Below are 22,001 nucleotides of genomic sequence, written 5' to 3'. Positions count from 1 at the left end.
TCTGAAAGGGAAAAAAAGGTTAAATTTTCATTCGAATATTGCTAAAGTTGGCGTTTACCACCCACCTTGGTGAAAGGCTGAGAAGTACAATTTTGCACATGCAAAATAATCTAAAATGTTTATGGAGCAATTAAAACACACTGTTAAGTAAGTTAAGTTAAACGGAGCTTTAAATTCTATGAATGTTCTATTGTAAAAGTGTTAGTTGAGTTTAGGAAGTTACTACTTAGGCACCTGATCTTGTTTTCTTTTTCCTTCTTTTTTGTGACCCGCGTGCACTATAATTCCCCGGTTAGTACTTTTTTTTTTCTTGGTCAATAGTTGTTTACCTTGAATTGACTCTTCAATAACGAGACTATATAATCCGACAATTGTAATGGTTGTCGTTTTGGTTGAAGATAGCCTGGTAGTAGCGTTACATGCATACACATTCCAAAGCAAACCATTTTAAGATCGATGAAAATCAGTGGTCACTGGAATTTTCCGAAAACAAATATCATTAAATTGAACCCCAGCTGAGGTATGATGACAGTGCGCAACTGCAAGGACAAACAGTGCCAGATATCACACGGTGACTATTTACATTGACATTGATTTTACAACATATTACTAAATACTAATTCACATTTCACAGCCTATTGTATTGTGTACTGACTTGTTGATACGTTACTAAAACAAGATCAGGAAAGCAACCGAGAAGATGGAGAGGTGTCCTTACATTTCCAGCAGCATGACAAGAAACCCATGATTCCTGTTTCCACAGGTTGAGCAATGTCTCTTTCTCTATGTTGTAGCACACTAACAAACTCCTCCGTACTCAGATTTCCATCCTCATTTGCATCAAACAAATGGAAAACAATCTCAACCACATTGTCTGAGAGAGATAAGCCACAAACCTGAAATTTAAACAATCAAGCACCATAAGAATTTATTGAACAGACATGCTTAAAGAAGTTGGTAAAGAGAAATCAGAAATAACACTACAGTTATGGCAAAGCAATTTTATAACAATGAATTGCTTTCAAAATCTTATCCTCCAACATGAGATATCTAATGATCAATGACAATATCAACAACTTAAAACTAAGAAAACAGGATTAATAAGTTAAAACTGACAGCAAAGCTGTGTTTGGATATTTGTTGGAATGGCATTGAACGAAGAATCACACTTTCCAACGCACAAACGAAGAAGTAATGTGAGTGTTAGCTTGAGTAAAGTCAGTTCAGATGAATGAAACTGAAATCCAAACACACTTTATAATTTCAATTACATGTGCATGTATTTTTTTTTTTATAACATCAATTGTTGGTTTTCCAATCATACATGTATGCTCTGCACTTTAAAAAAGGCACATCCTTCATTTTGTCACCATATTCTCAACAAAATGAGGTACAACATTGTGGTACCCATTCTAGTAGCTATCCCATTTTACATAATCTATAAACTTATTCAATGTGAAGTCTCTACCATCACAGAATTGATCCAAAATATATTATGCCACCAAAGCTTTTCGGTTCTTTTTTAAAAAAAATTGTTATAATTGGTGCTAAAAGTTACCCCTAATTACCATCTTTATTAAAATGAGCAAGAAATAAAAATGTCCTACATGTGATGCAGCTCGCTGAAAATCATCTCTTGTTAACAGGCCTTGTACTTCTGCAAAACTGAAAATGCCTGATGAAAATGGTGATAATTTTTTCCTCAGCTCTGCAAAATTTTTGAACTCGTCAAATGTTATGCGTACATCCCTAAACCGTGGATCATTGCTCAATTCATCAACCCGTTCAAGCAACCTGCCCAGATGACTCAAGTCGGCAGAAGCAACAATGGAGTGTGCAAAGTCCTTGGCCGGTATAGTTTTTCGAGATTTGTAATCATAATGAGCAAACTCCAGCCTCACAATCTATACACAAAATATTGTTATTAGTTGTCATGCATAATCATTCTAAGGTCACTATAGGAAATGAAACATAAAAAAATTAAAGGTTTAATTACTCATTTGATTCTTATACTTGTCTTTATATTTTAGTTTAAAATAATTAAAAAGCATACATTTAGGGATCAAAATAAATTGATTCTCCACTATTTGTTTTGATCCCTACATGTATGTTTTTTAACTCATTTTAATTCCTAAATTATACTTTTTAATCCATGTTAATCCTTGCAATATTGGACACTAGAGAATAAAACGGATTAAAAAGTGTATGTGTAAGGACTAAATTGTGTAATTACAGGAATGAGTAATTAAACCAAAATTAAATGCGGAAAAAGTGTATATGAGGAGTTCAAATCCACAAATGTAGAAGCATGGATTTAAAGTTATTCTGATAAATCACAATCGCATATTTAAGGCAAAGAAGCAATTGGAGACATACTTCATCATGCAAGTCTCTTATAAACCGCACAAATTTATCGTGTGTGAGGCGTCCGTTTCCATCTTTACCAAATAAGTATTCCATCAGCCCTCCATTTTCTACAGAAGCATTGGCCCTTAGGCCAGTTCGTCGTCCATCCCTGTGTTGAACACCTTGTCTGGTATGAGATCGCATTGATTGCATAACTTTCTTGAATTCTTCCTTATCTATCTCCCTGTAAATGAAGGAACTGTTAAAGGTCACTACGACTGAAAAACAAGAATAGAAGAGCACCCACAAGGACATCAAATCCAATTTAAGGTGTAGCAAGAATTACAATAATACTTTAATAGTATAATTTATGTCTCTTTGAATTTGATGCCATTGATAAACAGTCTATAAGTTTATTAGCAATTTGATGATGCTTAATAGATGACTAAGTTCATGTTTGTATCCCCATAGTAATTTCAGTAGCATTCATTCCAATGTAGTTTTAAGGTATAAGTGATGAGTGTGATTCTTTTGCAAACATACTTTTGAGGCTTGTCAATGGTAACTCAAATATACATTTACCGGTATGATTAAAGTGACAATATAGTTTAAAAGATAAATTGCATAACTTACTGTACAAGAAAGAAAGAATCGCATTTTACACAATACCAATTTACTAACTCATGCTACTAGCAATATGTAAGGTGTATAAATTCTAATTGATAATGTACATTCAAAGAAGGTAGCATGAGCACTGACCCGTCATTATCCTTGTCAAACATCCTAAATGCCGCAGAAAAACTTGATTCTTGGATGCTAAGCAGAGTTACAAAAAAGATATGCCTGTTCCAGTTAAAATAGACCATTATACAGACACACATAGAAAGAGACAGGCTAATAAATAGTTTAAGCTCTTTGATCCAAAAAAAAAACTTGTGGTCTTCCATATGCACAAGAATTATAATGAATACAGATTACAGAACTCACTCTTTGAAAGATATAAGTCCGTCGTTGTCTACATCAAAAAGCATAAAAAATTCTGAAGGGAGACAGAATAAATGGCCAGGACTTCTTTCACCATTCAAGTATCCCTCTCTTACAAGTTTGGATTCTGATGGAGGGAAAACAGGAACAACTGCTCGCATTAGGTCCACAGGCTTCATTAGTAGTTCTCCTTCTGGAGTACGACAAGATGCAAAGTATTCAAAAACCTTAATGAAGAAGAGTAGAGTTTGTCAATGTAGAGATCTTTCTTAACAAAGGGTCTTACATCCCTTATTTGGTTCTACGTTAAGAGTGTAGATGATGTGCGATAGAGTGAAGCTAATGAGAGTAGCTTCTACGTTGTTATTTTAACCTGAATTTTAAGGTTAAATGTGCTTTAGGTTCCTCAATTTTCATTTAAAACTGGTTTTAATTCTTATACTTTAAAAAATATGATTTTGGTTCTAGTTCTTTTTTGTAGTTAGTGAGTTTTGTCTCTCACCCTAATATCCTATGTTTTGTAAATAGGTGTGAAATTCACAATCACCAAAAAAACGAAGACCAAAAATCATTATTTCTGAAGTATAGGAACTAAGAATAATTTTAACTGAAAATTGAGAGACTTAAAACACATATTATTCTCATGAATTTTATGGGGGCACACAATTGATTGATGGGAAACTAAACACACGTTTAATCAACCTGAATTAACTTGAACGTTAATATTTTAAGTTAAAGAGAAAAACCAAGATGATCATTAGATTGCTTGAATTATCAAACTACCAAAAATAAAGTATTTTATCATGAATCCATGATGCACAAATAATTTTATACATCAATGCGGGTAAGGCAATTACGCAACTTATCATGGCATGCTAGCTATATCGTAATTTTACGTGATACATATATATAGAAAGAAACTGATGTGCTTGAAAATGAACAGAGATTAAACACCTTTTCGGGTGGACTATGCAACTGTAGGCGCTTCTCATAGTTGAAGAAAACTTTGCTTCTGTAGGCATCTGCAACAGAGCATAAAGTAATCCATGCGTAAAAATAAGGGGGGGGGGGGGGGGGGGGGGTGGGAAGGGGTGAATTGTTTGAAAAAACTTGCCTCCAAAAAGCAAGTGATCATGAGTACTTTCTGCAAGTGATCTAGAATAAACTTTAAGATCATGTTAAAATGTGAGTTTGAATCAAATTTAACATGAAATGTTAACTTTCAAAGTAAAATTATTCTTTACTTATATATTTTATATTCACATTATCTCTAATTGGTGTAGGACTTAAATTTTTTCCAAATAACATACTTGACCAAGCGCTTAGGAATATATCTTCCAGACAGTAAACACTAGGGTGTAGTCAAGAATGAGAAATCATGGTAGAATTGTGTATCTACTAAATAAGTTAATCGTGGAAAATATAAAAGAAAAGAGTTGTATACTTGCTTTAACATATTTTGGTCTGAGAGTTTAATTAATGTTATCAATCAGAAGTTATAATAAATATATTTTAAAATTAATTATTATATAAAAAAACAAATTTATTAGTGTATAAACTATTTACTACTGGTATTAAGATGCCAAAGGAGATCATTCCCAATTACGATTTTTAGAAGTATAAATTGGAGTGGTGGGACAGTGTCACCTTGGTTGTGTAGGAGCATGCCGTTCAACTTTTGTTCGCCAGCTAGCTAATTGCGTGCATTACAGTAAGGAGCAAGACCAACTAGGCATGCCAATAAAAATTGAATCCATGAGTACTTACTGGATCTCACCTCAAGTTTGATGAAGAAAATCCATTTTGATTGGGATCGAGATCGAGTTTCCGTTGACTTGGGAAAGTTAAAAATATAAGATTGAATTGATGATTAAATATGTGATAAGATATGGAGAAATCACGAATTCAAATTCCCACCAATAATAAAAAAAAACTAGCAACTAAAAGTCTTGTGGAGCTACTGAGTATTGAAGGGGTCACAACGGGTTTAGCTTATTGTCTCTGGACAAAGATGCCAATTGTCCCTCGCACATTCGTTGTTTTTGTATTCGTCTTATTAGTTGGTCCACTCCTCCCTCACATGCCATTTATTCCACTCTGCTAATTTACTATCCACTCTTCACCAATGCCATTAGTTGAGTCAAAGCTGTGGATAACCTGTCCTGCAATTGAACAACCGTTTGGTCATCTAAAATTAGTTACATCCTTCCAATTAGTTTGGCTAACTACTGAGAAAGTTATAAAATTCACTCATAAAACTTAGGACTAAAATAAGTATGATGCTAAATTCACTCGTAGCAGACCAATAAATAATGAGTAAAGCTTTAATAGCAAGGATATTTATACAGATCGTTATTATAGACAAGTGAAAGTATTTTTATGTCATTAATTTTGTTAAATTCAATAAGATATTATGTAAATTGTTAGTCACCAGATGATCAGTGAGTCACCGGAGATATTATGTAAAGTGTTTAAAATTATAAAAGGAAAACCAATTAAGTAGCTAGCATTCTTCGTGATTTTTTTGTTCAATATATTTCAACCTTTTTTTTTCTTTTCTTTGACGACAAAGGGCAAAGGTCCTGAGACACTTCGAGAAGGGGCGAAGATGTTATGAGAGGCTAATTCATGGTTCAAAATTCAAATGGCATTTCAGGTAAGGGACACGTGTCCTCTACTCCTCCACCTTCGGTGGGGAAATAATGACCATATGTGCTACTGTTATGGTTTTTTTTTTATTTTATTTTATTTTTCCTTTAACTATCTTCTACATTATTCCATATGATTTTTATATGAAAGTGTGCTAACCTTTAATGTACAGATTCGTTTATTTAGTTGTTGTACCATATTGAATGTATACTCTATATGACGTATGAGCTACAGATGTGCATCAAGTACGGCAAAAATTGAGCAATTATTTGGGTATGATTGGATTTTTAAAAGAATTTTTAGTCGGGTATATCTGGGTAAGGCTTGAACCATTAATACGCGTTACAATGAATCTGGTACAAGTGATGGTGCTCAACCATGTGAAACTGAACATCTTGCTACCAAATCCTTTGGTTCAATCACTTCAATGTTGTATAGAACTAAAGCTTTATTTCTTTTAGATTTTAGTAACGTCAATTTTTGAACGAATTATTTTAAAGGAGCTGTTAAAAGCATTGTGCTTGAGTCTTTGAGAAATGAGAATGATATTTTAAAAGTGAATTTAGAAAGAAAAAAATAAACAGTAAAATCTGCGTTTTTGAAGTGTAAATATAAATATATTCCAAAAAAATTATAAATTTTATGTTGAGAATTAATACTACTCAAAAAATTAATTTTTTAATTTTGTCAAAAATAATGTATAGTTAACTTTGAGAATAATAAAAAAAACAGTAAACAGCTTGGTTAATTTAGACGAAAAAAGTGAGACCTAACAAGCTATCAACATTTAAGTTCAACAGTAGTACTTACAAAAGAAAAGAAAAAAGAAATATAATAGTACTACTTTGCATGAGATGAGACTACACAAAAAGACAATTAAAAAAAAACTACACAAAAGACAAAAGCATCGCAGAGAATGCATTTTCTTCTTATATGTATGCGCTCTTTCTGTCTTTCCCTGATTTTTTTTTTTTTAAATGAGACCTTGTATTCAACAAGAACAACAAAGGGGGCCTCCTCAATCCAAAGACAATTCTTTATGATAAAAGCTAATTTTGCTAATTCATGTGCTACTCTATGAGAGTAAGTGAGTTTATAGACAAGAGAAGGACCTGCCAATATAGCACAATCCTAAATAAGATCAGCAAAATAATTGTTGTTTCTAGCTTTTCTGGAGGCTGCCAACTAGAACTTGCACCCCGAGATGACAGAACCTGCTTGTGAAAATTGAGAACCAAAATTTGTGCCTTTGCCAATAAGACAGGAAGAGGGATCCTAACCTGGTGAAAAGTCCATTGCTTCCTTGCAAACCATGTGACCCAAGGCAATTCACAAATCCTCCCCAAAAATCCCAATCACCAATTTTCATACAATCATATAACCAAATTGCAAAAGAATCATCCTCACTCACTTGAATTCTGCCCCCCAGGTTTGAAGCAAACCAAATCCGAGAAACTTCTTCACATAGGAGAAGAGCATGCACCACATTTTCCTCTTTCTCACCACATCGGGTGCATTTTGTGTCAACCATCAAACCCTTGAAGCTAAGGGTGTGTAAAAACTAGTTCGGAGAGAAAAATTGAATCAATTTGGTTTCAAACTGGTTTAAACAATTTGATTTTTAAATTGAATTGTCAAACTTATTTTAGAAAATTGATTTTGAACCAGTTTGGAACTCAATTGGTTTTGAACCAATTTTATACCATGATATACTTTCTTGGTATGATGATCACACCTACCTAGAAAATTGGTTAATGAGATCTGATGCAAGAAGGTTGGAATCCGATTGAAAGTGTTGGTCCACATGAATTCTCCCGTCTGCAGTATTCGGAATCCAACTATGCTGCCACACCCGAACTGAATCACCCTTTCCGATAATCATATATATGGCCCCTTCCAAAATCAGAACAGGCCGTCCTGATCTTATTTATTATTTCATTATTTATGATGGTATGTAATCTTTTAATCTTTTAATATACTAATATCTTCAATATTGATGGTGTAAGTTCCAAAACACTTTATAAAGCTTTATTTTTCATGAAGATTCTACGACGCTTTACAATCGTGGTGGAATTCATAAAATCCCAGTAGTATTTTATCAAGATACATCTACCGTATAAAGGCATAAATCATAAACCAGTTGTGCAAGACATGTGGAGTAATTTTCCAAAAGCGGGATTATTCTTTGTCTCATTCTATGTCACTCTCAACCCACTACAAAATTCTGTCACTCTCAACGGTGTAAACTTTGTGTATGTTTTTTCGATCTTGTATGAGTGCAAATAATTTTATTTATGAGTAGGTTGATTATTCAACATTCAGTGATATCGTGCTACGGCGCATGGTAGATAATATTTCGTGACTGCGACGCCATTGACAAGATTCTCAATCTCGAATTCAGTAAATCGTTCGATCGGTGCCTTGCCTTGTGCGACGTATTGGAAGAAGTATGTGTGTGAAAAAACAAAGTAGGTTAATCTTTTTTATCTTAAAAAAAACAAACTAAACTCTAGCTTTATAAATTTTAACGATCTCAACCTAGCTAGTAATAGTATCACCACCATTTCAAACTAAGCCTAAGGTCATAATTATTTATTTGGATATGCCTCAAGTCTTCTTCGAAACTATTTAGCACCTACCTGTCAGTGGACCAAATATATTGGGGGCAAAAGCAAAACGATAATTTAGTGGCCCACAAAGTCTGGTAGAAAGTAAACGTCTGACATCCCAGTTCCTCATGAAGATTAAAATGCTGCTCATGTTACTATACTACATGTATGTATGCTGCTCATTTAAAGTGATTCATCCTAGTCCTAGTATCTTACAAACTCAATTCACATGAAGTAAATTTAATTTGATGATTTTTTGAATTTTAAAAACTAAATTTAATATCTTTTAAGACCACGTCTAGGGTGGACCATTAATGCAAGTGGTTCATCAGAGGTAATGTTAGTCGTCAGAGGCGTTATAGGGAGGATGCGAGAGAGGAAGAAGGCAGTGGAAGAAATGTTCTAGTGAATGAGGGTTTATAAGAACATCATACGCTTCCATCAGTTCAAGGATTCTTAAAAGTGGTTCATGATATACGAGGTCATATTTTAAAGAAGAATTTGAATTATACTTTCAATATTGTAATTATACTTATATTTGGTTTTTTAATAATAATATATTAGTTATGTTCGATAAAATTAAATAAAAATTGAAAAATTAAATGGGCGCTGAAATTCTGGTTGAATGAAATTTGAATCTAGAATAGCTATCAAAACTTCATATTAAAAGTAAATAAGAATAGAAATAAACTCATCATCAACCACCTAGTAGTGGTAAATGAACGTGTGATCTACCATTAGGCGTCAAAACCACTCTTGTGTGTGAGTTGTGCTTGTGCCCATCCTTTTAAAATACTCACCGCCACTGGTTTTGGGCACCCTTCGAATTGGGCAGAATGATCACATTATAACGTCACCGCAAATAAATAACTACAGTTTAATCAGTCAAGCTCAAGCATAATTTTAAATTCATTAGTCTTAAAATTATCTTTAAAATAAGGTTCACCAATGAGAAGAGTTTCAAATACTATTTTTTTTCCATTGAGTAGTTAAATGGAGTATTTTATTTTTGACGTTGAGTAGTTCAAATACTAAATGCCAAAATCTCAATGGTTTTTTTTTTTAATTTAAAACCTTTTAGAAGAGTGATTAAAATAATTAAATGTATATCTACCAAAATTATAGAGCATTATTATTCTGAAAGAGGTAATGAATCGCAAAGCACATAGCCAGCTGTCCAGCTAGCTGGCACTTTTACATAAACAAGTTCCTGACCAAAAAACACTTTCAAATAATCAAATGAAATCAAAGTTTCCACCTTTGAAAATTTCTTTCTTTTATTATTGGGATATTTTAGCTTTAAATTTAATAATTACTTTTTTCCTACTTTTGCCAGGTTTCTGATCTCACGACATTGTGCTCCTTCCTGCATACTCTTAAAATTGGATTATTTATCATTTACTAATTATTTAATGTGAAGTTATTCAATATTGTTTCCGAATTCATACGAAAGAGTCCTCCTTCCGGCATAGGGTATCTAAATATGTCAATAATTTCTGCCTCTTGTTAAATTTAAAGTATGCCAGCTTCGAACTCAAAAATTCAATATTCCCAATTCCAAAGTCCAGCTGCACGACGTCGACCAACCTGCAATTAAACAAATTAAATAATAACATAAAAAATAATAAAGAGACTTGAATGGAAATACCTGACACCACACGCAAAGCAACTGCACGAACGTAACGGAGATAGTAAACGGCGTCACGGGTAATGGAACGGTCCCAAATGACGGAACGGAACCACCCACAAGCCAAATGCAAACGGCGGCCATTGACAGACGGAAAATATAACAAATTCGACGACGCTGCAAACAGAACCGGGATGCATCACACTAAATAATCAACCGTGTCCTCAATACCCATCAACTCATTTTAGGTTTCAATTTTAATACCAATTTTAATTAGTTCAATTGGAGGAATTTTCACGTCCCAAATTAAGCCTGAGATGTAGTATTTTGTGTATGTATGTATGTATGTTCACTGTAATCAAATTATGCACAAGGCATAAAACAAAAGGGGGTCCAAACTCTGCTTCCATAGCAAAATTTATGTACAAAATCAATGTGTAGGTCCAGTGTCATAGATCTATGCAGCCAAATTCACCAATCTGCTCCAGACGACGAAACCAAAACTCGCCGGATAGGACTCGCCGCTACCTCCCAACCGCTTCGCCGGAATCCAACTCTGGCGGCAGATCAGGGCGCCATGGGTGGTATGGTATATAAACCAGCAAAATCAAGAACAACCTGCAAGGTGTAAATAGAAAAAACCTTTTTTCTAAAAGAAAATCATAGATCCTGGGCTTTGGACATGACAGAGAGACGACTGGGCCTGGGCTCGAACCCCGCTCTCCTCCTCTGTTGATGCGAACTGGGCCGAATCAGTGCTGTCAGGGCCCGTTTCACCCACTCGCCCTCCACGCCTCCGATTCTCACGAGCGAGTTCTTCATAGCAGATCTACGCATGTTAAGCCGATTCGAGGGGTATGAATCGGAGTGGTGGTTGTTGTTCCCGATGTTCTTGTGGAGGCTGCATCGGAACGAGCCAGGGTGCATCGTAGGCGAGCACATACACGTCTTCTTCTGGCCAGAGATCGGACGGTTGTTCTTCGTCGTGATGATCTGGTTCGATATGGACCGGTTGGGTGATATAGACCGGGGGTCGATAGAGAACCGGACGCCGGAAGAGAGAGGGGCGGGGCTGTATAGATTGACACGTGTGGGCGATGCGGCACGGTGGTGGCTGTGATGGCTTTGAGAGTGATGCTGACGTGGCTGGTTGAAGAAGGTTGAAGAGGAGAAGCCAGAGCTTGTGGAGGAAGCGAATGCGGATGAAGGAGAAGAGAAAGGGGTTTTGGATGTGGTGTATGAGCAGAATCTACTGGAGGGTGAGAGGGAGCGTAGAACGGGCCCACTGGACTTAGTTCTGGAAGACGAGGAAGCCATTGAAAGAGAGAGAGAGAGAGAGAGAGAGAGAAGGAAGAAGATTGCTCTCTAAGGTCCCCTTTGGGGAGTTGGTTTGGCAAACCTAGCGAGTCTCAGAGGCCGCTTATAAAGATGAGGGAGTTAAAGGGGTAGGGGTTTTCTCGACCTAGGGGACTGGAGTTAGTTAACTTAACCAGGGTTAAGTATTGGTTGGTTGTAGAAAAGGACCGGATTCTGATCCAACGGCTGGTGCGACGCGGACTGCTGAAAACGATAGAAAAGAAGGCTGACACGTACAGGATTATAGGGAAACGGTTGAATGCAAATGTACCAGAACTTTTATTCTCCCAGAACTTTTCGTAAATAACCGCGGGGTCCCTACGTTGTTGCGCCCGCAAGGTTGCTTCGCACAAACGTTCTTCTTTGCTTCCCTAATTTTTATTTTAGGGTTACGTCTTCACAATAATGACCAAAATACAGGTATTCACAAATTTTTATAATAGCTATATTCACAAATTTTTAATTTTCGTTGTGACTGTTTTTATAAGTTTCGTTTAATAACTGTAAGGGTCGAATTAGGATTGATTTTTTTTTTTGGGGGGTGGGGACAAAGGAAAAAATATGATTCATATATTCCTAAAAATATATAATTATATTAATTTATCATAATATGAATATAAAATATATTTAAATAGAAGAAAATTAAGTATTTTTTTAAAAACTCAATATTATAAATGTCACCCAAGAAACACATGTTTTCTTATTGTTGGAAATTAAAAGAAGAAAAATACTATGCCATGACTACAATCACTATCTTATAAGTAAGATTTGGTAGATCTATAGAATAACTTTTATATTTGATTTGTTTTCCCAATATTTATTGGGTAACTTGTTTGGATTCATTAAAAAAAAAACAACGAATTGGAAAGAGAGTATATTTATCTCAGATCTCAAATTATCTATCTCTTATACAATGTTCATAATTACACTTATTTCATTGACAAATGTGAATAAATGATTTTTAATTTTCAAATTATATATAATAAAAATCAATATAAATGAATGGCTAGTAAAAACTTGTAAATGTAATTATTTATATCATATAAAATAGATTATAAGAGAAAAGTACTATTAAAGAAAATATAAGATCATATTCAAATATTTCATCTAAAAAAGATAAAAAAAATATAATTATCTCTGCAATAAATACAACATGAGAATAAAATGTTCATCTTAAAAAAAGAAAGATATAATTATATTCACAATATTAAATAATATTATAAAAGTAAAATAAAATATTTCCAAAAATAAATATATAACACTTGAATATTATTATTTGACTCCAATTAAATATAATTACTTATATATATATATATATATATATATATATATATATATATATATATATATATATATATATATATATATCATGTGTATAAAAAATGAATTAAAGAAAGTAGGAGACCTAGGTTCCATGGTCCCACCCAATAACGTGCCTCCGTCCCTCAATACTAGAGTAGAGATGCATAAATATGAAAATAAGTAATTGTTTTCTCATAAAGATAAAATGAATATGAAAAATAAAATTTTAGCTTTTTTTTTTTTTTTTGCCGGAGATAAAATTTTAGCCTTTTAAGCAAAAAATTTGATTTCTATTGAGTTTTCAACATCAAATTAACCAAAGAAATTATTCAGATAAAAAAAAAAAACAAATGTGTGACATCGTGTGGGTGACAAGTTGGTGAGCTACGGGACACTTTTATGTCCACAAAATTAATATTTTAAGTGGTCTCTCTAGTTGTTTTAGATAAATAGATGTTAAAGTTATATATATATATATATATATATATATATATATATATATATATATATATATATATATATATATATATATATATATATATATATATATAGTTTTAATATTTTAAAATTCACAACACATTTAATGTTTTGAAACTAATTAAAGAGTAATTAAAATTTCTCAAACTTATTGTAATTTAAACCAAAAAATAGGGATCTATAGCATAAAAGGTAGGTTTCTTTCTAGGTTATTTGGTTGCAGTTTAAGCCATGTATTATTGAGAGTTTCTGTTTTTTTTTTTTATTCCTAAGCGAGAAAAATAAATCTTAATCACAGTCACGTGACTTTATATACACACGGTAAGGATTAAAAATTCATAGTCACGTGATCACGGTAAAAAATCACAACTTTATAAAATTACAAGACTTGCATATTTTATTCTACCGTTCACAATAAAATTCAATTAATCGTAAATATTTATATAATTTTCCTACATAAAATAGTCCTCTCAATGTCTCACTTGATATGTTCTCTGTACATAGCAAGCATATCAAGTAAAAATGTTCTCAATTGTTATTATAAGTAAATTTTAATTATGCAATCAACCAAACACAAGGTAAAAGAAATTGACTAAAACTAATTACGACCATGCAATATGGTCAAGATGCGTTGCTTTTATAATAACAAACAAGATTACTTCTCACTTAATATACTCCCATTTTAGGAGAATATGTATATTTATAAAAATTTATGTATGAAAAATAAAAATGAATTAGATGATAAAGGCTGAAGTGTAAATTACTCTAAAAAAATAATCTAGGACATTACTCTAGTTCTTCCATCCTTCTCAGGTATTCTTTGTTCTTTTCTTACCCTTTTATTTTTTAGTCTTGTTAACCTGTGTTTTTAAGATATTAATTAAAAAACTAAAAAAAATATTATGAAAATTATAGAAGAACTTAAAAAAAAACCATAGAAAATATAATTGTACGCATCGCAATAAAAAATTTATTTTAGTTTCATAATCAATAGGCAAAGGACACTAGTTATCTTGCCTTCATTTTTAGTGGACATGCTTATGGGCCCAAGTGGAAGGATCTTGGTTAACTTATCCACAAACTGGCTTAACAATATCATAATGTTTAGATTAACAAAATAAAAACAGAATTATGAGGCATTTCTTAGCATTTAGACACCCTCAAAATGAAAGAGGACCTGCACAAAATGCAGTCAAGATGGGTTCCTATTCCCTACATTCTGATCAGGCTTTTCACACATTTTCAGGAACATGTAGGTTACACTTACCTCCAAACTCCAAACACTGTCCAACATCTAAGACCTGCCAGGCTGGTCTAATGATTTTCCCCCCACAGAAGAACAGACAAGAAGCTCCCTATCCTTCTGTTTGTGCCTTGTCTTCTGTCTGATTCCTCCTTTTTCATCGGGTCACGTAAAATAATGACATTTCATTAAACACTAGTGTGCCATACAAAGAAGCTACAACATTATACACCCAACACCGGAAAAAGCTAAACTTAGTTCACACATGTTCATCCACCAACTAACAACATCATTATCAATTAGTTTTTGCTTAATTATCCTTCAGGGATCTGGACCAATGCTAATGCATGTCCTGGTGCTGGTGCATGTGCAGGAATCAAATCCTTTGACTCTTTTCTATGCAGACGATGTCTCCTCTCTCTCCCATACACGATCCAGAAGATCAAGGAGAACATGACAGCAAAAGAGACCATTACCAATCCAATATAGATCCATCTACTATGACGCCGTAAATCAGGACAATGGTCCTTGGATATGTCGCTTAGAGTTTCTCGAACGAAGGTGCAATCTTGTAGCTCAATCAGGGAGGGAGCGTAATTATACAAGGAGTTGCCCACGTTTATTCCAGCAGATATTTGGTTATAGAAGGTAGGGGTCAAACGCCCCTGTGTCATGCATATCTCAGATGGTGAAACCCGGCACACAAAATTGCCATACACCTGCATGAAGCATCACACATAAACTAATATTAACACCAACTCAATACCTGTTACGACTCAGTCCCCACGTTGAGTAAAACAGGAAATCCAACCTGATACTTAAACTATAAGATTTTCCGTTCTGGGAATTTAGACTTTTTAACAAGTATTTAGAGGAGAAAAAGGACTATACACTATACACTAACAGTTTAAAGAGTTTTACAAATTTTGGAGAAGAACATGAAAAATTCTAAATTTTCCTAATAATTCTCTTGCTTTTATATAAAAATACAGTATTAAATATATATATATATATATATATATATTTTTTTTTTTATTTATTTTAATATTTTCTTTATAAAAGGATTTGTAGGAGAATACAGTATTAGTATTTGTAGAAATTAAAGGAGAAGGGTTCTACATATAAATGCATAACTTGATTTCAATTTGTAAAAAAAGTTTGGTTCACTTTACTCTTCTATTTTTTTCTGTAACTACTTCTAAAAAGTTTATTCAAACACAACCATAGTAATTTGAGTAAGGACTTATTTTATGTGCCGTGTTTCTATGTTTTATGAAGGTTCAATAAATGTACCTGTGTTGCATTGCTTAGGGTGACTTCACCAGCATCACATTGTCTATCTGTCATGTCAGGATGGAAGGGATTGCAGAGGAGTGGCATGAGGGGACCAGATTGATTGTAGTAGAGTGGAGTGAAATTGGGGGCGAAATTTAAGTTGGAGACATTGGTGATAACCTGGTTGACCAAATTGACTAGTTCAGAAGTTACTTCTTTGCTTCGTGACAATGTTTCTTGTGCAGTGGCATTGTCCACACAGGGCAGAATATCGTCCATAGCCGTATGTGCAGTCGGATACTGGATCCATTCATTCACAGCTACACAACTATCTGCTGTCACACTAGCAAAACAACAAAAAAGGATTAACATTCGGTAAAATATTATAAGGTGAGAAATGATGAGGGTTAAACCACAACGGCAAGTTTAACATAATTTATCCGGGAGATTTCTGAAGGATCTGTAAGATTAAAATTTCAAGGCTGGAAGACAAATTGGACCAAAACCTCAAGTTTAACGTAATTTCGCCAGGTGATCTCTGAAGGATCCTAAAAATTCAAGGCTTGAAGACAAAGTACACAAATTCTATGGCATGATTGAATATTAATAACAATGTGGTTATTCATACAAGAGCGCAAATCCTTGCTACCACCTTGGTGTCTGTCACTGTCAACAAGACGTGTGTGTGTATATATATATATGTTACTTACTTTTCAGCTATTTTTTTCCTGATTTTTAGGCAACTGTAGCCAGCTGCTATTACTTAGTTACTTTTCATATGAAAGCTGCATTGTATAGTTAAAACTTGTGATAAGTGATCAATTTCAGATTCAGAAGAAAACTGAAGTTTGAAAAAATTATGTACAAGAACGATCAAAGATTCTTGATGAAGGAGCTTATGAAAGAAAAGAAAAAGTACCAAATTTGAGAGCAGCAACCTGGGAGCTCTGATAAAAGGGAAAATGATAAACTTCAGAGAAAATTGAGAGAAAAATGAGCAATGTGCTCTCAATCTGAAGTTGATCACTTGTCACAATGCAGCTATTTATAAATTTTTTAACTATACAATGCAGCTATTTATACGAAGCTTACATAAGAAAACTAACCAACTAAAAACAACTGACTACAGTAGGCTAAAAACAGCAAAAGAATAGGTGAAAATATAACTAAACAGTGTAAAAATATATGGCAAAACCATTGAATTTTTACTATTTTAGGAAAGCGAGAATCGCTACTTACTTATGGAGAACAAGGAACAAGCCACATAATACAAGGGTGCCAGTAACAAGGACCCATCCTGCGATTACCAAGCTGCAATTATTGATGCCAAAGTGTTTTATGAGAAAATATAATGCTAAGCGGAGTTATGTTTGCTAGCAAAGAATCCCAAGAAAAGTGTATAACATATTGTTACTTACATATAGACAAGGAGCTGTATGCCAAATATTGAGAATACTGTAGTAACAAGTAAAAAAATAAATAAAAAATGAATACCATAGCAAGTAATAACTTCTGCATCTAAACTGGTGGGCATAGAAGGAACTTACAAAATCCAAGAAATGTCAAGACTAGCATAACAGCAGCTATTATGATAAGAGCCAGCGTCCTGAATCATTGTCAAGTTCATGTTATAGATTATAAAAAATAAAACAAAAAATCAAATATCTGGAGTGGAAAACATTATAATCAGTCATTACGCAGAATCTAAGAGATCATGTATGTTGTCTGAGTTCTCCTTTGTCTTATCAGCAAGGATGCTAGCAGAGTTATTGATATCTGTTTCTGCCTGATCAATATCAGTTTGAACATTTGTGGGGAGAAAAACTCGATCGATTCCAACCTGCTTAGCTTGAGCAAGATAATCTGACACATTTCTAAGCTTATCCACAGTAGAATCAGCTTGATGCACCACATACTGCAATGTATTTGTCATGCTATGATGAAAACTTCCTTGGCCAATGTAGAGAACTGCACATCCAATCCTGTTAACGCAGAGAAAAGTGCAATTTGTAATACAGATCCAACTAAACCTGAAACCAGTAAAACAGAAGGAGAGAGAGAAATGTGTACAATGCTGTAAATGTGAATAATATCAGGAGAATAAGGGAAAGGGCATAGCATGTTGGTGAATAACCATATGGCTCTCTTTTACGACAGAAGTAACAAACACCAATGATCAATAAGCACAAGCCAAAGCCCAAGAACCAGACTGCTGCAATACTGAACAAAGGAACTGCGGTATATGCCACAGACTGCATTCAATAAAAAAAAATTAGTAAGTGGACTTTGTTTTCTGAAATTCAATATTGCACGGCTAACCAGTTAGCTTAGTAAGATTAAGTGCTCAAAACTGAAAGAGACAAAATTAAAGAAATAAAACATAACAGAAACCACAGTCAGAAATGACCAAATTATCTCACACTGCAATCTACTCCGGCTAAATCAAATTCAAACAATTAAATTTGAAGCTAGGATCATTCAGTACCTGAACTTTTTTCCCTTTGAATAACACTATGATTGCCTCATGCTTCGTCCATTAAACTAATTAATAAAGGATAATATGACCATAGAGGCAGAGTCACATATAAGTATTAGATTTCCATAAAACTACATGCAAAGCAATATTTAAATCCCTTTTTAATAAGACCCATCTAATGGTTCAGATCTTACTTAAAAGCGACATATTACTCAAGCTATTAGTGCATGTTTAGATAACCTTTTGAATGTTGAACATATTTTTGAAGGAAACTCTTTGTATTTTTTATTCCGAACTTATTTTTGGAAAGGGTGCAATGATCTAAATATACACTTAATATATGGACTAATGCTTTTAATGTATTACCTTAGGTGCTTTTAGTCCTATTTAGCAATCAAAATTGGAGTTTTCCCCAATAAACCATACAATAAAGGTCAGCATTGAAGATCGGCATTGGTCATAAAGATAAAACTTATTTTGATCGGAGAACATCACTAAAAGCACCTAAGATCTCGTGTTTAAGTTTTATCCTATATATTGGAAAAACACTGGTATTATTCCATATACTTCCAAAGTCAACAATGATTCTTTTTGCCCACTTTTCCAACAATTCCATATTTTATAATCTTGGCAAAAAAAAAAAAAAACTAAATTGCTAGCGGAAAATTGGTAATGCCAATCCCAGAATGGAAGCACGAATTTTGAACCTTAACAGCTACAATTAACGAGATACAGTCCTTAGCAAACTATAAAACCATCACCACAGCCCTAAAGAGTTAACGGTTTGAAGAGCTTACGGCCCAATAATCACTGCTAGTGATATTCCATCCATAAATGTACTTATTGAAGCCATCAAGGGGGTCTTTTCTTCGTGTTCTCTCAGCAGCTAAGGGAAGGGGCGAGCTCTCAAACGGTGCAGCAGCAAATACATACAACCGAGAAAGGCCTACTACATCCTTTCCCTCATTTTCTGTCCCTGCAAAAAACAAAAAAGTTCCATGCTTTCTAGTGAAACATCTTCAAGAGTGAGAGGGTAGTGCTGCATTGTCATAGTGGTGACTTTTTGCACCCCCACTGAACTTAAAGTGAAAAAACAAAGACAACAACATTGGTTCAAATTAGAGGCTTGTTTGGCTTCCAAGAGTTTATGGGTGTCCAAACAGTGAACAAAAGGCCAGAGAGAGAGAGGTGTGAGTAAAATATATACCTGAAGCTTGGTGTGACAACAGACAGGAAGTGGACAAGAAAATTGTGAGCAGGAAACAAAAAGGAAGTGGTCTGTAACTTAACATTATGTGAGAGCAACGAACATGAATGAAGCTTGATGTGTTCCAGTGTTCTGTGATGTTCACTCACACTGTCACTGGCAAATGCAATCTCTGTCTGTGTGATGTGGGGGGAGAGAGAGAGAGGAAAGAGTTAACGGTTGGAAAATATCGGGTTTGGGAGACCGGCGGGTCGCTCTGGACATTAACCTTGTTAATGCCCCACCATTACCAAATGCCGGGAAAATAACAATCAAAATATATTATATTCAGATTAACCATATAATAATGTTGCTGTAATTTTTAGTTAATAGGACACAACATACAGTGTTTTTTTACCGTCACGAATACCTCATCATCGACCTTCGCATAATAATGGTGACACTGTACTCACTGCTCACACACCAAAATATGTTCATTTTTCTTTGCAATTATAGTTAATTATTATTTGTGATCGTTATACACTTATAATACGAAAATATTCATGAGCAGAGCAATGACACTATTGAATTAGAAATATCAACTTAAAAAATTAAAGAATTATAAAATTGATTCGATGATAAAAAAAAAAGATGATGAATTCGATTTCTTTCATTAATAAAAATCTAATAATTAATAATTAAAATTTGTTATAAAAAAACTAATAAAGCTTAGTGCACCATATTAGTGTATGAATATGAAGGAGACCATCGACTCTAAACCGTTGAATAATGCCTTAAATTTAAATAATGAGTTTTAAAAATTTTCAAACATAAAAACATCTCGTGTTACCCAAGAATCAGACAAAAATAATAAACACGTTTACCTATATATATATATATATATTCATCAATACACTTTTTATTTGTTTGTAAACTTTTAAAGCTTGTTGATTTAATTTAGACTTTAAATAAAACAAGAATTAATGAATAAAAAAGTGTAAATGAAGGAGAATTGAAAAATTGAGAGGAGGAGTGATTTTCCGAGTTGTAGGGTGACAAAGGTAAAAAATGGAAGATAAGTGAAGGATGAGACAAAGCGAGTAAGTTAATCGATTGGGCTCGTTCCCCAATGTAGTTTGCTACTCTTACTATGCCGCTTTTGACTTTGAGGCACGGTTGGATCACTATCTCAGCCGCTTCGTGCCTTTTTTCCCTCCTTTTCATGCTTAAACAGTTAAATACAATGAAATTATCACTTCCAAAATTGTTTCTCACTTTCTCCCTCTCAGCTACTCCTACATTAACCCTATGTTTGAGAGAGGAAAAAAAAACTTTGAAATTTAAATGGGCAAAAAAATGAAGAAAAGAAAAAATTTTGTTTCCAAAAGTCAATTATTCTATTTGATTTTCTTTCACTTTTATTCGGACAAAAAGAAATTGTTATATGTATTTTTTATTTTAATTTTCTTTTATTTTCATCCCTTTCAAACAAATTCTTAGTAAAAATATATTTGCACATACATTGAAAGAAAAAAAATGTTTAAAATTAAATTGAAAAAATAGAAAATTTTTTATTTTAACAAATATTTTTAATTAAATAAAAATAAAATATATTGTCTGTGTTTTTTCATTTACATAATTTTGTTTTTATTCAAACATATCATTAGATTTTTTTTTACAGAAAGTAAAAACTATTTTATGTTAATTATAATCATAAAATTATTTTCATAATTAATTTTAAGTCACTTTGATACATTAACATAAAATTACTTTTCATTAAAAAAGGTTACTGCAAAAAGGCATTTAAAATCACTACTATTCTTTCTATCTTGAAAGAAGAAATATCATGAAGTATTTGTAATTTTTAAAAATTAATAAAAAATAATTGTGTATAAAATTTATCATTGCATTTTTATATGTCACTAAAATGGACAAATCTTAAATTATATACTATACAAATAATTAAAGTTAAAAATTATTTAAAACCCCATTGCCATTCAAAAAATCATACAATTCATAAAAAAGATCACATGATTTTTAGGTATAAAATGTATTAAGTGGGTTTAAAGACCAACTTTTTTAGTTAAATTATAACTTATTTATGATTTTGATAGTATGTTTACAATTCAGCAGAATTTTTAGTCATATATATGGACATTTAAATTTACCTCATCATACCCCGAGCCAATTCGTTTATATTGGAGTAATTAAATTTAGATATATTGATATCTGGCTAGGGATGGATCCAACAATGTTTTAAAAGGGAGACTGATTTTTTTATATAATTATTTAAATATTTAATTTTTAATAAATAATTATTTAATAAGGAATCATAAATTCAGCATTCTATTCGTATATTTATTTTCCTTTTTTAATATTTTTTTCTTCTCAAATATATATAAAGTGTCTTAAGAGGAGGTGGAAAGGCCCTGATTTTTTTATATAAATTTAATATTTCTAATTAAAGATTC

The 22,001-nt window shown here is 33.1% G+C and overlaps 3 protein-coding genes across 3 annotated transcripts; all 3 read right to left on the bottom strand.

Moving 5' to 3' along the window:
• Window positions 1-52: 52 nt before the first annotated feature.
• On the bottom strand, window positions 53-5,199 carry LOC114408939 (calcium uptake protein, mitochondrial-like). Its single transcript, XM_028372164.1, has 9 exons — window positions 5,108-5,199; window positions 4,978-5,023; window positions 4,285-4,352; window positions 3,334-3,557; window positions 3,106-3,189; window positions 2,377-2,590; window positions 1,608-1,904; window positions 719-896; window positions 53-539 (listed from the first exon to the last, which is right to left on the bottom strand). Exons 2-9 carry the CDS (start codon window positions 4,994-4,996, stop codon window positions 448-450), a joined length of 1,176 nt encoding a protein of 391 aa, XP_028227965.1. The 5' UTR covers window positions 4,997-5,023; window positions 5,108-5,199; the 3' UTR covers window positions 53-447.
• Window positions 5,200-9,738: 4,539 nt separating this feature from the next.
• Window positions 9,739-11,626, bottom strand: LOC114408937. The gene is made up of 2 exons (XM_028372163.1): window positions 10,237-11,626; window positions 9,739-10,175 (listed from the first exon to the last, which is right to left on the bottom strand). Exon 1 carries the CDS (start codon window positions 11,530-11,532, stop codon window positions 10,876-10,878), a length of 657 nt encoding a protein of 218 aa, XP_028227964.1. The 5' UTR covers window positions 11,533-11,626; the 3' UTR covers window positions 9,739-10,175; window positions 10,237-10,875.
• A 2,842-nt stretch (window positions 11,627-14,468) lies between these two features.
• Window positions 14,469-19,834, bottom strand: LOC114408936. The gene is made up of 9 exons (XM_028372162.1): window positions 19,552-19,834; window positions 19,142-19,320; window positions 17,939-18,120; window positions 17,566-17,850; window positions 17,416-17,474; window positions 17,287-17,323; window positions 17,108-17,179; window positions 15,887-16,211; window positions 14,469-15,312 (listed from the first exon to the last, which is right to left on the bottom strand). Exons 1-9 carry the CDS (start codon window positions 19,634-19,636, stop codon window positions 14,908-14,910), a joined length of 1,629 nt encoding a protein of 542 aa, XP_028227963.1. The 5' UTR covers window positions 19,637-19,834; the 3' UTR covers window positions 14,469-14,907.
• Between the last annotated feature and the right edge of the window lie 2,167 nt (window positions 19,835-22,001).

The sequence above is a fragment of the Glycine soja genome, chromosome 4 (assembly GCF_004193775.1).
Source record: "Glycine soja cultivar W05 chromosome 4, ASM419377v2, whole genome shotgun sequence".
Classification (NCBI taxonomy): Eukaryota; Viridiplantae; Streptophyta; class Magnoliopsida; order Fabales; family Fabaceae; genus Glycine; species Glycine soja.
This window is presented reverse-complemented; position numbering and strand designations above follow the sequence as displayed.

What these genes read in the sequence shown, in the direction of transcription:
- LOC114408939 (XM_028372164.1), bottom strand. An exon ending in TGCATAGTCCACCCGAAAAG is followed by an intron (nt 3,558 to 4,284) that starts GTGTTTAATCTC and finishes TTCTTCATTAAG; the next exon opens with GTTTTTGAATACTTTGCATC. An exon ending in TTTGACAAGGATAATGACGG is followed by an intron (nt 2,591 to 3,105) that starts GTCAGTGCTCAT and finishes CTTCATTTACAG; the next exon opens with GGAGATAGATAAGGAAGAAT.
- LOC114408937 (XM_028372163.1), bottom strand. Translation starts at nt 11,532, where the DNA reads ATGGCTTCCTCGTCTTCCAGAACTAAGTCCAGTGGGCCCGTTCTACGC.
- LOC114408936 (XM_028372162.1), bottom strand. Translation starts at nt 19,636, where the DNA reads ATGTTAAGTTACAGACCACTTCCTTTTTGTTTCCTGCTCACAATTTTC. An exon ending in CATGATCTCTTAGATTCTGC is followed by an intron (nt 17,475 to 17,565) that starts GTAATGACTGAT and finishes ACAATGATTCAG; the next exon opens with GACGCTGGCTCTTATCATAA. An exon ending in CTTGACATTTCTTGGATTTT is followed by an intron (nt 17,324 to 17,415) that starts GTAAGTTCCTTC and finishes TTGTTACTACAG; the next exon opens with TATTCTCAATATTTGGCATA.